The 17,786-nt window shown below is 45.2% G+C and overlaps 1 protein-coding gene across 1 annotated transcript in view; it reads right to left on the bottom strand.

Annotated features, from left to right (window-relative positions):
• The window catches only part of LOC126252732 (proton channel OtopLc-like), a 318,240-nt gene extending 304,713 nt beyond the window's left edge, over positions 1 to 13,527 (bottom strand). Inside the window, exons 1-2 of the mRNA XM_049953634.1 lie at positions 13,523 to 13,527; positions 12,697 to 12,936 (exon numbers count right to left, since the gene is read on the bottom strand). Of these exons, the coding sequence (XP_049809591.1) occupies positions 12,697 to 12,936; positions 13,523 to 13,527 (245 nt within the window). The remainder of the gene's footprint in view (positions 1 to 12,696; positions 12,937 to 13,522) is intronic.
• Between the last annotated feature and the right edge of the window lie 4,259 nt (positions 13,528 to 17,786).

The raw sequence follows: 17,786 nt of genomic DNA on the forward strand, positions 1-17,786 counted from the left end.
TCTGTTGACAAATGCAGCTGTGGCGAGAATGATTTCGAAGTTCGAAGCCACGGGTTGTTTAGACGATAGACCCCGTAGTGGCCGACCGAGCACAAGGCGTAATGCTGCTCAGACAGTTCAGGAAGAAATGGAGACTGTAGCGGGTTCGTCTATGCACGGGGAAGTCAGCGCTCGTACAGTCGCACAGGCATTCCATACACTATTGTTTGGTTGGCACTGAGGCGTACCCTCCGATGCTATCCGTACAAAATCCATCGGCATCATGAACTGTTACCTCGCGATTTAGTGAAGCGGAGGGCATTTGCGATGTGGGCGTTTCAAAAGATGGCGGAAGATGACGATTACTTGAGTAACGTGTTGTGGACCGCCGAAGACCATTTCACGCTCCGAGGGTCTGTCAACGCCCACAACTGCAGAATTTGGGCTACCGAAAATCCTAGAACTGTCGTGGAAACTCCATTGCACGACGAGAAAGTCACGGTATGGGTTGGATTTACCACACCTACCGTTATCGGGCCATTTTTTTTTCTTCGAGGAAACGCGTGATTCTAGTTTTGTAACTGCCACTGTGACGGGTGAGAGGTACGCCGATATGTTACAGAATCGCATCATCCCCAGCCTGGCTGATAAACACCTGCTGGAACGTAGGATGTTTATGCAGGATGGCGCTCCACCCCATATTGCTAGACGCGTAAAAGATCTCTTGCGCGCGTCGTTTGGTGACGATCGTGTGCTCAGCCGCCACTTTCGTCACGCTTGGCATCCCAGGTCCCCAGACCTCAGTCCGTGCGATTATTGGCTTTGGGGTTACCTGAAGTGGCAAGTGTATCGTGATCGACCGACATCTCTGTGGATGTTGTAAGACAACATCCGACGCCAATGCCTCACCATAACTCCGGACATGCTTTACAGTGCTGTTCACAACATTATTCCTCGACTACAGCTATTGTTGAGGAATCATGGTAGACATATTGAGCATTTCCTGTAAAGAACATCATCTTTGCTTTGTCTTACTTTGTTATGCTAATTATTGCTATTCTGATCAGATGAAGCGCCATCTGTCGGACATTTTTTTAACTTTTGTATTTTTTTGGTTCTAATAAAACCCCATGTCACTGCAAGCATGTGTGTCAATTTGTACCTCTCTATCTACATTATTCCGTGATTTATTCAGTTTTCAAATTTATACTAACTTTTTGATCACCTGGTATATTAACACAGAATTTAAAAAAAAAAACACGTTTCTATACATCATCAGCTGCTGTAAAACTTTATTGTAATGTCATACTAGTTTCCGTACACGTGAGCCAGATTCTGGCACTACACAGACTGCTGTTTTAACATCTTGCTTTCTAATATATTAAACATAGTAGCCTTGCTATTGAGTTAAATAGCCGAACATACCTGTTGCCGTGTAGCATAAACACTGATGTTAGCCTACTTAAGTCAATATTAAGGCAACTACTACTAATACACCAGAAAACTTGATGCTAAAACGACTTTTTCTCCAGTGCCAGAAGATGGTCAACCTAGGCAGAATCTGGTATCACGTTTCAACAAAGTTATACATACGACGTCCTATTTATCTTGACGGCTCCTAACAACATATTGTCCTTATAAAAATGAAAAATGTCGATGAAATGTTGTTCAGCTACTAGGGTGACTTTTACCACCATGGTTGTCTTTCATGTATGATTGCTAGTTACGAAGATATGAACAGCAATACGTCGTTTTTAAATAGCATCCTAATTTTTTTGTTTCTTAAACAACTTCTTCACGTTGAAACCTGTTCTGAAGCGTATCACAGCGTACCGTAGAAGTAAATATGAAGCTATTAAAACCGCACAGAAATGACTGAGTTTCCTGTACCAGTACACAGCGAAGGAACTCAGGGTAGCGTGAATCATCCTCTTGCCGGAGTGGCCAGTCACTCAAGGAAGGAAGATGAGAGTTTGACGTTCCGTCGATAACGAGGTCATTAGAGACGGAGCACAAGATCAGATTGAGGAATGATGGGGAAGGAACCATCTCGGCATTTGGTCTTAGTCTTCCCTCCTACTGAGCTTACTTGGACATTTCATTTCATATTGTTTTGTAACTGTACGCCTAAATATATAACCGTACTGACTGTGTCAAGGAGCATAACGTTAATACTGTTTTCTAAGATTACATCATTGTTTTTCCTACTGATGTAATCTGCATTAACTTACATTTTTCTACATTAGTGCAAGCTTCCTTTCAACACACCAACAGAAATTCTAGGAGATCTTGTATGTTCCTACAGTCACACAACGACGACACTTACCCGTGTCTCTGACGAGCACTCGCCATCCAGGACTACGTACTGGTTTCTGTTGTTGTTGTGGTCTTCAGTCCTGAGACTGGTTTGATGCAGCTCTTCATGCTATTCTGTCCTTTGCAAGCTTCTTCATTTCCCACTACTTACTGCAACCTACGTCCTTCTGAATCTGTTTAGTGTATTCATATCTTGGTCTCCCTCTACAATTTTTACCCTCCACGGTGCCCTCCAATACTAAATTCGTGATCCCTTGATGCCTCAGAATATGCTCTACCAAGCGATCCCTTCTTCTTGTCAAGTTGTGCCACAAATTTCTCTTCCCCCCAATTTTATTCAATACCTCCTCATTAGTTATGTGATCTACCCATCTAATCTTCAGCATCCTTCTGTAGCACCACATTTCGAAACCTTCTATTCTCTTCTTGTCCAAACTATTTACCGTCCATGTTTCACTTCCATACATGGCTACACTCCATACAAATACTTTCAGAAACGACTTCCTCACACTTAAATCTATACTCGATGTTAACAAATTTCTCTTCTTCATAAACGCTTTCCTTGCCATTGACAGTCTACATTTTATATCCTCTCTACTTCGACCATCATCAGTTATTTTGCGCTCCAAATAGCAAAACTCCTTTACTACTTTAAGTGTCTCATTTCCTAATCTAATTAACTCAGCATCACCCGATTTAATTCGACTACATTCCATTATCCTCGTTTTGCTTTTGTTGACGTTAATCTTATACCCTCCTTTCAAGAGACTGTCCATTCCGTCCAACTGCTCTTCCAAGTCCTTTGCTGCCTCTGACAGAATTACAATATCATCGGCGAACCTCAAAGTTTTTATTTGTTCTCCATGGATTTTAATACCTACTCCGAATTTTTGTTTTGTTCCCTTTACTGCTTGCTGAATATACAGATTGAATAACATCGGGGATAGGCTACAACCCTGTCTCACTCCCTTCCCAACCTTGCTTCCTTTTCATGCCCCTCGACTCCTATAACTGCCATCTGGTTTCTGTACAAATTGTAAATAGCCTTTCGCTCCCTGTATTTTACCCCTGCCACCTTCATAATTTGAAAGAGAGTATTCCAGTCAACATTGTAAAAAGCTTTCTGTGGTTTCTGTTACTTAATAAATTTTTGAGCGACTACCGTACCTCCGAACCTACGAGGTGCGGCTAGAAAAAAACCGGACTGATGCTGGAAAAAAACATTTATTTACAATTATTTACAATTTCATGTTATCTCCTTCAATGTACTCTCCTCCTCGGTCTCTACACCGCTCCATACGAATTTTCCACTGTTCATAGCAATGCTGCAGATCATTTTCGGTAAGTCCATACATTACTTCTGTCGCTTTTTCTTTTACTGCTTCAGCAGTCTCAAATCTAGTTCCTTTCAAAGCTGACTTGACTTTAGGGAAAAGAAAAAAGTCACAGGGGGCCAAATCAGGTGAGTAGGGTGGATGATCTAAGATGGGAATGTTGTGTTTTGCCAAAAACGTCTTCACTGACAACGCACTGTGAGCTGGGGCATTGTCTTGGTGAAGGATCCATGACTTTTTTCTCCACAAATCGTTCCGTTTTCTCCGTACTCGCTCACGTAGGGTAGCCAGGAAGCTAATGTAATAATGCTGATTCACTGTTTGTCCCTCTGGTACCCAATCAATGTGCACAATCCCTTTGATGTCAAAAAAAAAAACAATCATCATTGCCTTGAATTTCGATTTTGACATTCCTGCTTTTTTTTGTCGTGGAGAACCAGGAGTTTTCCAATGCATCGATTGGCTTTTAGTTTCGGGATCGTAAGTAAAAAACCACGATTCATCGCAAGTAATAACATTTTGTAAGAAGGTGGGATCACTTTCAATGTTTTCCAGGATGTCGGAACAAATCATTCTTCGGCGTTCCTTCTGTTCAATTGTGAGACACTTTGGAACCATGTTTGAACACACTTTGTTCATGTTGAAACTTTCATGAAGAATCTGCCTAACACTTTCCTTGTCAACTCCTGTTAACTCAGACACTGCTCTGATTGTTAAACGGCGATCTTGTCGAACAAGTTTACCGATTTTTTCAATGTTTGCATCAGTTTTTTCTGACAATGGTCTGCCAGTGCGAGTGTCATCACTGGTGTCTTCGCGGCCATCTTTAAATCGTTTAAACCACTCAAACACTTGTGTTCGCGATAAACAATCATCGCCGTACACTTGTTGTAACATTACAAACGTTTCACTTGCAGATTTTCCTAGTTTGAAACAAAATTTGATGTTAACACGCTGTTCTTTCTGTACACTCAACATTTTCCGACGCACTGACAAAACGTCAACTACTTAAAACAGACGCCACGGGCAGACTGAGTGCAGGAGGCAGATGAAACTCGAGCAGTAGGCGGAGCGAGAGTCACGTGACAGGCCACGCGACTTTCAGCCTTATTGCATTCGTTTTATTGTTTCACCAGTACTAGTCCGGTTTTTTTCTAGCCACACCTCGTATTCCGAATGCTCGAACTGTGGCGTCGATAGTTAACGATCCACAACGTAGGTTCACGCTCTCGTAAGTTGGCACTACATTAGAAGACTGACTACACCGACCACAGAGCCCTCTGGGCGAAGCTGTGGAGCTCGGCGAGTGCCGTCTTGATTTCCGCCCATTTCATCAAGAGCAGTCGGCCCGCAAACATCGCTCCTACTACCGAGTGAGCCAGCTTGCTATTGAGACTACGGCCTCACACCTATGCGCTCGTCCTAGCCAGAGTTATGTATGCATTTATTTACTTGTGTTTTTGACCTTTAGTAAAATGGATAAAGTTACATGCAGTACCAAACTGCTTCACTTTGTAGGGAAGCAGCCTACTCACGCTGTAGTAAATGCATATCAGTCTTTCCATTGTGTGCCAGCCAGTCCTGTAACTAGCTCTGACGTCATAAATGTTGCGCAATACCTTAAAAATCAAGCAAATGACCTAAAACTTTTATAGCATGTCAGAAGTAATACGAAATTAATGTGTGTCAAATATCAGTTCGATAACTTTAGCCGTTTCCGAAATTTGGACGTTTTTCTGCAAAAATAATTGGCGCAACAGAAAAGAGCTAGAGACTTCAAAATTTATATTTAGATTCATCTTTCATAATGATTTAATAAAAACAGTACTTCGGATTTCACAGATTAAGATTTTAGTGGAAATTTATGATTTTGTGGTTTTCGTCTCAAAACTGAAGGAAGCAAGATAGATTAAGTAGGCTAGGAATTAAGGCTAGGATGTTTAGATTTAAATAGGTTGGAGGTCCGCTATGAATATGAAGATGTGAAAAGTTTCTTTTGAATACCAATAAAATTATAGCGATAGCGGATCTCAAAAGGGACAGTTCAGAGCTCATCTGCTGCGTGCAGTGCAATTAAATTAATTCTCTCGCCCACAATACCTAACTTAGCCACGTCAAAATTTTATTATCAATACCTACCTGCGTGCTGAATGCACAGTTAAATTAAGAGCTTCATCGGCCATCAGCAAGAGAAGCTATGATTTATTATGTGACTTGAAGTGGTGCGTTACTAGCACAGCGGCTAGACGGGACAGCCGATTTGATCAGGCGTTCCCTCAGCCGTCCGCACCGCGGCTTTATATAAAAGAGCGCTGCGCGAGGAAGAAAGGCCCCAGTTCTCTCCAGACGCTAAATGACACGCCATCTGTGTCGGGAGTCGCGCTGCGTCGGTATCATTGCTACAAACAGCCTCGGGTGCCGTATTAAGTTACTAGAGATGCGCGTAACCATGAAATCATTTCAAGTGATTTTCATTTTCTAGCTTCAGTTTGCGTATTGTCGTATTTTCACGTGCCGTCGCGGGACACACATTCTACCATTTATTTAGCGTGGCGTTTGGTGAAATACTCTCATCAAATTATGGCGAGCATTCTTTTTAACATTTAATTCGGACATTTATAGTTGCATCAGCGCATTAGACTCTGAACTGCTCTGTTAGTTAGGTTGTAGGGATATTGGTGTTTTTCATTTTGTGAATTTGAGAATATACTCAACTATTTTGGACAATCGTTTTTGATTGGAAATCCCAGACAATCTCCTAATTCCTCAGAGTTATAAGCTGCAGCTATAAAATTCTTCTCAGGTGAAGTGGGCACTAGGAACTCTTTTTACAAGCTTCACCTTTTGTTAGATCGCTTTCTGGGGGCTAACACGTAAATAGAGAGCCAGTGTTGAGAACGGCGAAAGACAGCTTTAACAATATTCTAATAGCCAGAAGCTGATTCAAAATGCAAACATTTGTACAGCAAGCATATATTTTCCCCCTATTCTAACTCGCCGCGCCACAACTTCTCCTGCTCCTACGCGCTTCCTTCACTCTCGGCCTATATTACAGAAGCAGTTCACAGGAGCACATCACCCTCGACCGCCATCTCACCTGGACTCCCCATCTCCTTACCATCCAACACAAAGCTCACAACTGACTCCGCCTCCTGAAACTCCTGTCCAGCTGGATGTGGGGTCTGCATCCTTCCACCATCCTTCACACCTACAAATCCTTGATCCGCCGCATCCTCTGTTATGCCAGTGTGGCTTGGATTTCCGCCCCTCCCAGGTTCTATAAATCCCTCCACATCCTCGAACCCCATTCACTTCACCTCGCCTTCCGCATCCGCCTTCCGTCCCCCACGCGCATCCTCTACGACCTCTTCCCCTACCCCCACCTCCTCCTTTTCCTTGAACACATCCGCAGACTACATATTGTCCGACGCCTTGATCCCCCTCACCCCCTGGTGTCTCCCTTCCTCTCCACCCCCAACCCATTGCTGCGCCTTTGCCGCTGTGTCCCACCCTTGTAAGGTGTCAGGCAAATCCAACATCTTCCATGAAAACCGTGACATGATAGCAAACCCGACAGTATGTCACATAGCTCCGAATAAATCTTGACATTAAATTATCCAAAGTAATACGATCAATGAGTGTGCAAATGGAATACCACTGACTAACACAAGAACGCCTAAATGCATGTCATACCTTCCCACCATGAAACAGACGCAGTTCCGAGGGGAGAAACAAGAACAGAGCTGAGAGCAGAATCGTGTAGGCTAGGAGGCCCTACGATAAGGGACGGAGACCCACGTCGCCAGATGACCGCCAAAACCACCCCCCATCCCATGTTAAAAGATACAGCCCTCCAGAAGAACAGTATGGATCTTACGATAACACTAAAAGGGCCACACCAGCTGCAAGTTTTAGCGTGAGACTTCTTCGCGTCTCTGTTACGTTGCAAACGTTAAAAACATTGCCCCACCACGAAAAGTATAACGTTTCTCGTTGGATAGACAGAATTTTGTAGGCGGAGCTTAAGGTTAACATTGAGACCCTGATTGGTCGTTGAAAACACAGCCAGATAGCTTTTTTTAAACCAACTTCGGTAAATTGTAGTAAGGAGAAGTTAGGAGAGAGTTACTTCCGAGACGGCGAGGTGTGGAGCTGCGTCGCCCGCCGCCCCCTGACGCTGCCTAAACACCGTCAAGGTAATGAACGCACGCAGCGCCACCATAAGGCTTCACTCAGAACTGCAGAAGTCTCATCTGTTACATCCCCTCTTTACGTAATACTAGTGTCGATCGTCAATTAAAGCTCATGATATTCACATTTGCTACGTAAGTTAAAATTTGAAATGTGATGATTTTTCTGTTATATAATTATTGAGAAGCCACATCAGCCACTGTAATATACGACAAGTTAGATAAGTAATTAAAGATAATTGAGGATCACTGTAGACCATTTTGATAGTTTTCTCTTTTGTGAAACTTAATTTAAACCTAGATTATACACTCCTGGAAATTGAAATAAGAACACCGTGAATTCATTGTCCCAGGAAGGGGAAACTTTATTGACACATTCCTGGGGTCAGATACATCACATGATCACACTGACAGAACCACAGGCACATAGACACAGGCAACAGAGCATGCACAATGTCGGCACTAGTACAGTGTATATCCACCTTTCGCAGCAATGCAGGCTGCTATTCTCCCATGGAGACGATCGTAGAGATGCTGGATTTAGTCCTGTGGAACGGCTTGCCATGCCATTTCCACCTGGCGCCTCAGTTGGACCAGCGTTCGTGCTGGACGTGCAGACCGCGTGAGACGACGCTTCATCCAGTCCCAAACATGCTCAATGGGGGACAGATCCGGAGATCGTGCTAGCCAGGGTAGTTGACTTACACCTTCTAGAGCACGTTGGGTGGCACGGGATACATGCGGACGTGCATTGTCCTGTTGGAACAGCAAGTTCCCTTGCCGGTCTAGGAATGGTAGAACGATGGGTTCGATGACGGTTTGGATGTACCGTGCACTATTCAGTGTCCCCTCGACGATCACCAGTGGTGTACGGCCAGTGTACGAGATCGCTCCCCACACCATGATGACGGGTGTTGGCCCTGTGTGCCTCGGTCGTATGCAGTCCTGATTGTGGCGCTCACCTGCACGGCGCCAAACACGCATACGACCATCATTGGCACCAAGGCAGAAGCGACTCTCATCGCTGAAGACGACACGTCTCCATTCGTCCCTCCATTCACGCCTGTCGCGACACCACTGGAGGCGGGCTGCACGATGTTGGGGCGTGAGCGGAAGACGGCCTAACGGTGTGCGGGACCGTAGCCCAGCTTCATGGAGACGGTTGCGAATGGTCCTCGCCGATACCCCAGGAGCAACAGTGTCCCTAATTTGCTGGGAAGTGGCGGTGCGGTCCCCTACGGCACTGCGTAGGATCCTACGGTCTTGGCGTGCATCCGTGCGTCGCTGCGGTCCGGTCCCAGGTCGACGGGCACGTGCACCTTCCGCCGACCACTGGCGACAACATCGATGTACTGTGGAGACCTCACGCCCCACGTGTTGAGCAATTCGGCGGTACGTCCACCCGGCCTCCCGCATGCCCACTATACGCCCTCGCTCAAAGTCCGTCAACTGCACATACGGTTCACGTCCACGCTGTCGCGGCATGCTACAAGTGTTAAAGACTGCGATGGAGCTCCGTATGCCACGGCAAACTGGCTGACACTGACGGCGGTGGTGCACAAATGCTGCGCAGCTAGCGCCATTCGACGGCCAACACCGCGGTTCCTGGTGTGTCCGCTGTGCCGTGCGTGTGATGATTGCTTGTACAGCCCTCTCCCAGTGTCCGGAGCAAGTATGGTGGGTCTGACACACCGGTGTCAATGTGTTCTTTTTTCCATTTCCAGGAGTGTAGATGTGATATGGCATAGGTCATCCTTCGATCCATTGTAGAACTTGGAAACCCATTCAGGGAATATTCGTTCACATTTTTGTTGAACGCAGTTTTTATCATCCTGTATTAAAATATTCCCTTTTATGAATAGTACAATTTATAAACAATGTTTTGTGAGTAGAATAAAAATTCCAATGGTAAACTTAACTTTTTCGACGTTATTTTACCAGCTAACTAAAAATAGGAAAGCCTTGAACCCCTTCCACTAAATTTAGTTAGTATTAAGATTCTTTTACAGGGAGTGCAGTGGAGCTGACGCTGAAATCATTAAGTATTTGATTATCGCTAGTCTCACTGAACTCTTCTGAACTCTACATGTCATGTGGTCTCGCGTCTCCTTACCAGCAACAGGTCCGAGGTTCAAACTAGTCAATTCCCTAAAAAACACGCTCGGAGGGTCGTTGCGTGAAAGTGGTAGGGAGACACGACTTAGAACAGTCGCAGAAACCACGCAGAATGTTAGACCCTCTCTCCATCTCCACACCCTCCGCTTCCTTTCCCAACACAACTTCCGCCGTCTACCCCTCCCGGATGATGAGGTTCGGCCTGACATCTGCCCTTCCTACCAACTCGAACCCCGTCTTCCTGCCTCCTCCTCAGGGCTCCCTCTCCTCCCCCTCCCCCCTCCTGATCTGCTACCCCCTCCTACTCACCCTCCGTGCTCCCCTTCAGTGTCTCTGAAATCCCTCCTGCCCTGTCTTCCCTCTTCATCTCCTGTCCCACTTGTCTCCTGCCTCTTAGTGTACCTGCTGACGCCCCTACTCTCTTCATCCCGCCGCCTCCCCTGCTGCCCCATGCTCTCTGACCTTTCCCTCGGCAGGTCCCACCTGGCAGTTTTATACTTCCCCATGAGTGCTCCAAGTGGGTTTTAAGTGTGTTGTTCTGGAGTGTTTTTAATACTGTGGCCGACTTTTAACCTGTGCATGTGCATGTGCATTCAGTGTCTTCTTTGTGTTTTAAGAATCGCCAACTGTTTTTTTTAACTTTATGATGACCTTTTTTAATTGTCCCCCCATGAACGTCTCCATGTCATTTTATTTTTACCTCCATTATCTCCACTTATTCTATTTATGTTCCCCTTTTTGTCGACTTACCTATGTAACATCTTATTCATGTCTCAGTTGTCATGTCACTCGGCTGACAGCCCTCCCCTGCCCATTTGGGGCAAGGGAATGAAATCACAATAAAGAAAAAGAAAAAGAAAAAAAAGGACCCACGTGCTGCCTATCCAGGTGGGATACAAAACGAATATTTATTAACAGTCGCCGGGGGTTGACTGGAATATTCTCGTTCAAATTCTAAAGGGGGCAGGGGTAAAATACAGGGAGCGAAAGGCTATTTACAATTTGTACAGAAACCAGATGACAGTTATAGGAGTCGAGGGACATGAAAGGGAAGGAGTGGTTGGGAAGGGAATGACACAGGGTTGTAGCCTATCCCCGATGTTATTCAATCTGTATATTGAGCAAGCAGTAAAGGAAACAAAAGAAAAATTTGGAGTAGGTATTAAAATGCAGGGAGAAGAAATAAAAACTTTGAGGTTCGCCGATGACATTGTAATTCTGTCAGAGACAGCAAAGGACTTGGAAGAGCAGTTGAATGGAATGGACAGTATCTTGAAAGGAGGATATAAGATGAACATCAACAAAAGCAAAATGAGGATAATGGAATGTTGTCGAATTAAGTCGGGTGATGCTGAAGGAATTAGATTAGAAAATGAGACACTTAAAGTAGTGAAGGAGTTTTGCTATTTGGGGAGAAAAATAACTGATGATGGTCGAAGTAGAGTGGATATAAAATGTAGACTGGCAATGGCAAGGAAAGCGTTTCTGAAGAAGAGAAATTTGTTAACATCGAGTATAGATTTAAGTGTCAGGAAGTCGTTTCTGAAAGTATTTGTATGGAGTGTAGCCATGTATGGAAGTGAAACATGGACAATAAATAGTTTGGACAAGAAGAGAATAGAAGCTTTCGAATGTGGTGCTACAGAAGAATGTTGAAGATTAGATGGGTAGATCACGTAACTAATGAGGAGGTACTGAATAGGATTGAGGAGAAGAGGAGTTTGTGGCACAACTTGACCAGAAGAAGGGATCAGTTGGTAGGACATGTCCTCAGGCAGAAGGGATCACAAATTTAGCATTGGATGGCAGTGTGGAGGGTAAAAATCGTAGAGGGAGACCAAGAGATGAATACACTAAGCAGATTCAGAAGGATGTAAGTTGCAGTAGGTACTGCGAGATGAAGGAGCTTGCACAGGATAGATTAGCATGGAGAGCTGCATCAAACCAGTCTCAGGACTGAAGACCACAACAACAACAACAACGCCGGGGGTGGTGGGGGGTCTGGGGGGCATTGTGTCAAACGCTTTCCAGGAATCTAGGAATATGGTATCAGCTTCTCGCCCTTCAGCATGGTCCGCAGTATATCCTGTGAGAACTAAAAAGCTCGTTTTAACATTAGCGATGTTTTCTAAATTTTTAGTGTTATGTTGAGGAAGATTTTCTGACACCAGAGGAGAGGAAGTAGAGTACTATTGTTCACATCTTGCTAGTGGACGAAGTTACAAGAAAAGCAATCAAGCTGGTCATTGTCTCGATGGCGGCCGAACGACATTTGCTTTATGCAGACTCCTTTTTATTTTGATTACGTAGGCTTTCCCAGTGTAATAAGTCTTGAAAGGCTCTTCGGGTTTGCTGCCAGATCCTAAAATCAACTTGACTCGATATTTTCCTGAAGATGGCGACCAGTTGGATCGCCGAAATATCGAGACAAGTTGATTTTAGGATCCAGCAGCAAACCCGAAGAGACTTTCAAGTTCTTTTTATTTTGATTCTGAACCAAAAGATTTTTGGGCTGGTCAGGATCGATGGAACGCCCTATATAAGCATATCTTTCAAAGAGACAAATTATAGGTGCTGAGGAGGAGCATCTCGCAAGAAAATAATTAAATCAGTTCAGTACTTTATATTTACTCCTTATTCTACACCAGCACGCATTCGCCCGTGGCGCTGTTGCCTGACATGCTACCACTACTAATGCTGTCTGTCTGTACGGTGTTGTCAGTGAGGTGACGGTAAATGGTCCCCACTACCGAGGTACCCACCCAGAGGGCGAGGAGTTCTTGACGGGGATAGCGGGCGCCTGGTGGGTGGGGGAGGCCGCGCCCGACGAGAGGCTGCGGTTGAGCGCCGTCAGCTGACGAGACGGCGACGACTGCGACTGGGACAGGCTCTCCGCGCTGACGAGCACGGCGCTCTGCGACGCCGGCGACGGCAGCTGCGGCGCCTCCGGCACGCCCACGCCGCCGCCCACCACGGCGCACGTCGCGCCGCCCGGCCACCCGCTGCAACAACAACAACAGCAACACCCCCACTGTAATCACGTGCAGCTCCAACAACGGCACTCTACTACATTTACCTTTTTTTTTATTCACAAATATCTTTGTCACATTTAGTGGCCTTGTGAACGTCTTCTGGTTTCGTCCATTATGAGTCATCATCAGAACCAGGACCTCGTTACGAAAGTTACACTTCACGTAGTCACGTATCGCCCAACGTGGTCACTCAAAGGTTTATTTTAAACAACCGTGATGGGTGCTACGTGACTACGTGACCTATTACTTTCGTGACGAGATCCTGGTCCTGATGATGACTCATCGCAGCCGAAACAGGTAAACCGTCAATGTATGTATTTTTCAAAATAGATCACGTGCTCCAACTTGACAATCTCAGATTTCATCTGCAACTACCACTCAGGAAGTACTTCACAGTGCGTAGCGGTGTCGCGTCTACTGCCGCTATACTTTCCCCTCTTCCCTGCACCATACGCGAAAGGAACGCTAGAACAATGATTGTCGATGAATATCGATATAAGCTTGAGTTTATCAGATATTTTTAATATTTATGGTACACAGGGTGGTCCACTCATACCTCATGAAATAAGCATCAAACGAAAAAACTACAAAGAACGAAACTTGTCTAGCTTGAAGGGGGAAATCAGATGGCGCTACGGTTGGCCCGCTAGATGGCGCTGCCATAGGTCAAACGCATAGCAACTGCGTTTTTCTTAAATAGGAACCCCTATTTTTTATTACATATTCGTGTAGTATGTAAACAAATATGAATGTTTTAGTTGGACCACTTCTTTCGCTTTCTGATAGATGGCGCTGTAATAGTCACAAACTTATAAGTACGTGGTATCACGTAACATTCCGCCAGTGCGGACGGTATTTACTTCGTGGTACGTTACCCGTGTTAAAATGGAGCGTTTAACAATTGCGGAAAAGGTTGATATCGTGTTGATGTATGGCTATTGTGATCAAAATGCCCAACGGGCATGTGCTATGTATGCTGCTCGGTATCCTGGACGACATCATCCAAGTGTCCGGTCCGTTCGCCGGATAGTTACGTTATTTAAGGAAACAGGAAGTGTTCAGCCACATGTGAAACGTCAACTACGACCTGCAACAAATGATGATGCCCAAGTACGTGTTTTAGCTGCTGTCGCGGCTAATCCACAAATCAGTAGCAGACAAACTGCGTGAGAATCGGGAATTTCAAAAACGTCGGTGTTGAGAATGCTACATCAACATCGACTGCACCCGTACCATATTTCTATGCACCAGGAATTGCATGGCGACGACTTTGAACGTCGTGTACAGTTCTGCCACTGGGCGCAAGAGAAATTATTGGACGATGACAGATTTTTTGCACGCGTTCCATTTTGCGACGAAGCGTCATTCACCAACAGCGATAACGTAAATCGGCATAATATGCACTATTGGGCAACGGAAAATCCACGATGGTTGCGACAAGTGGAACATCAGCGATCTTGGCGAGTTAATGTATGGTGAGGCATTTTGCGAGGAAGGATAATCGGCCCCCACTTTATCGATGGCAATCTAAATGGTGCAGTGTATGCTGATTTCCTACGTTTTGTTCTACCGATGTTACTACAAGATGTTTCACTGCATGACAGAATGGCAATCTACTTCCAACATGATGGATGTCCGGCACCTAGCTCGCGTGCGGTTGAAGCGGTATTGAATAGCATATTTCATGACAGGTGGATTGGTCGTCGAAGCACCATACCATGGCCCGCACGTTCACCGGATCTGACGTCCCCGGATTTCTTTCTGTGGGGTAAGTTGAAGGATATTTGCTATCGTGGTCCACCGACAATGCCTGACAACATGGGTCAGCGCGGCGTCAATGCATGTGCGAACATTACGGAAGGCAAACCACTCGCTGTTGAGAGGAATGTCGTTACACGTATTCCCAAATGCATTGAGGTTGACGGACATCATTTTGAGCATTTATTGCATTAATGCGGTATTTACAGGTAATCACGCTGTAACAGCATGCGTTCTCAGAATTATAAGTTCACAAAGGTACATGTATCACATTGGAACAACCGAAATAAAATGTTCAAACGTACCTAGGTTCTGTATTTTAATTTTAAAAATCTACCTGTTACAAACTGTTCGCCTAAAATTGTGAGCCATGTGTTTGTGACTATTACAGCGCCATCTATCACAAAGCGAAAAAAGTGGTCCAACTAAAACATTCCTATTTCTTTACGTACTACATGAATATGTAATAAAAATGGGAATTCCTATTTTTTGAAAAAAACGCAGTTGATATTCGTTTGAGCTATGGCAGCGCCATCTAGCGGGCCAACCATAGCGCCATCTGGTTTCCCCCTTCAATCTAGACAAGTTTCGTTCTTTGTAGTTTTTTCGTTTGACGCTTATTTCCGTGAGATATTTGGCCCGGTCACGATCAATGGACCACCCTGTATATTGTTCCACAGCTTCAATGAATGTATAAAAGGGCTGTGTGTTACGTTTGCATTCCACCAGACCTGTAATTCGTTCTTTTTGGTGTCATTTTATTTTTGCGTTACCAGTTTAGAGCGTGCTTTATTTTTAAGCTGTAAATGTGTAAAATCAAACCATAATAAACAAACATCTAGTACTAAAGTATACATTTGTTGCTTTTCTAGGCAATACTTACTTACATTTACGGATTCGTTCACATTATTTACGAACTCCGACATTTATCTTTGTCTTATCGATCATGTAACTGCACAACTACTGTATTACTGTTCTGTTTGTATGCCAAAGATGTAGTCTGATTACGTAAAATTAATGTAAAATTTAGAGCTGTCTTTTGGTCTGAAATATCTATGTATGAGAAAAATATTATCATACCTAATGGCCCCGTGACCCCGAGTAATTCCATCATCATGTTGCAACGTTGCAGGAACGATGGAGAATGGTAATTGTATCAATTTAGGCTCTAAAATTCGTACCTTAAAAGCTACGAGCCCTTGTTCAGTGCAAGTGGTACGTTTCACAGGTGTGCGCTTTAGATCCCACGTTTACAGGATGTTTCTTTTCTTGTTTTGGACCATACGTCCTCCCAAAATATGGAAAGCAAAAAGCTTGCAATAGCTGAAGTCAGCTGTCAGAGGTGTCAAAACGATTTTCGCTTACAACTTTCGACTCTGTCGTTAGCGGACCAGGGTCCTTTACCTCAAATTGACACATTCACCGTTCTCCATCGTCCCTTAAAGTTTGTAAGATTATCACAGAGTCATATTATTCATGATGGCTTCGTTTAGTACAGTTGCTTCTTAAAAATAAAGTATGCTCTAAACTGGTGCGGAACTATAAAATAACAAATAAAAAAAATTGCCCCTCTGGTGGAATACACACATAAAAAATGCATTTCTTCAGTTTTCTAGTTGTGGTTATTTAATGAGACGTGTAAGTGAGTAGTTATTAGTTTTTCCTACTCTTACGCGAACGTGCGCTCTCTGAATTTCAGCGGTGAACGTCATTGTAATGCGTAACGCGTCTTTTGTATCGCCCGCAACTAGAGTTCGTTGCGCGTCTTCGTAAGGCTTCGAATAAAGAATCGCGTAACGAAACGTGCCGCTTCTGGTTGGTTTCTCTCTCTCTCTCTCTCAGTGCCGCAGACTAATGAACACTGCTGAAGAATAGGTCGAACTATTGTTTTCTAAACTACTACTTTCGTCGATGAATTAAATTTCCTTAAGATTCGTCCAATGAATCCCAATTTGGCATCTGCTCTACCTGCAAGTAGTTTAATGTGATCATTCAAGTGTATCAATTGAAGACATAAAGTCTGAGCACTTACTGTGTACCTATATGTTTAGTTTGACGTTGATACTACATAAGAATATTTTACGATCTGAAGGTCACAATAGCCGAAACCGGTAATAGTGAAGTGTAAAGGTTTTTGTGATCGAGGCGGACCTGTAAAATAAAGTGCATTCAAATTTAGGTCGCTCCATGAGGTTACTACTAGGTACACTCCTGGAAATGGAAAAAAGAACACATTGACACCGGTGTGTCAGACCCACCATACTTGCTCCGGACACTGCGAGAGGGCTGTACAAGCAATGATCACACGCACGGCACAGCGGACACACCAGGAACCGCGGTGTTGGCCGTCGAATGGCGCTAGCTGCGCAGCATTTGTGCACCGCCGCCGTCAGTGTCAGCCAGTTTGCCGTGGCATACGGAGCTCCATCGCAGTCTTTAAAACTGGTAGCATGCCGCGACAGCGTGGACGTGAACCGTATGTGCAGTTGACGGACTTTGAGCGAGGGCGTATAGTGGGCATGCGGGAGGCCGGGTGGACGTACCGCCGAATTGCTCAACACGTGGGGCGTGAGGTCTCCACAGTACATCGATGTTGTCGCCAGTGGTCGGCGGAAGGTGCACGTGCCCGTCGACCTGGGACCGGACCGCAGCGACGCACGGATGCACGCCAAGACCGTAGGATCCTACGCAGTGCCGTAGGGGACCGCACCGCCACTTCCCAGCAAATTAGGGACACTGTTGCTCCTGGGGTATCGCCGAGGACCATTCGCAACCGTCTCCATGAAGCTGGGCTACGGTCCCGCACACCGTTAGGCCGTCTTCCGCTCACGCCCCAACATCGTGCAGCCCGCCTCCAGTGGTGTCGCGACACGCGTGAATGGAGGGACGAATGGAGACGTGTCGTCTTCAGCGATGAGAGTCGCTTCTGCCTTGGTGCCAATGATGGTCGTATGCGTGTTTGGCGCCGTGCAGGTGAGCGCCACAATCAGGACTGCATACGACCGAGGCACACAGGGCCAACACCCGCCATCATGGTGTGGGGAGCGATCTCCTACACTGGC

Source organism: Schistocerca nitens, chromosome 4 (assembly GCF_023898315.1).
Source record: "Schistocerca nitens isolate TAMUIC-IGC-003100 chromosome 4, iqSchNite1.1, whole genome shotgun sequence".
Taxonomy (NCBI): Eukaryota; Metazoa; Arthropoda; class Insecta; order Orthoptera; family Acrididae; genus Schistocerca; species Schistocerca nitens.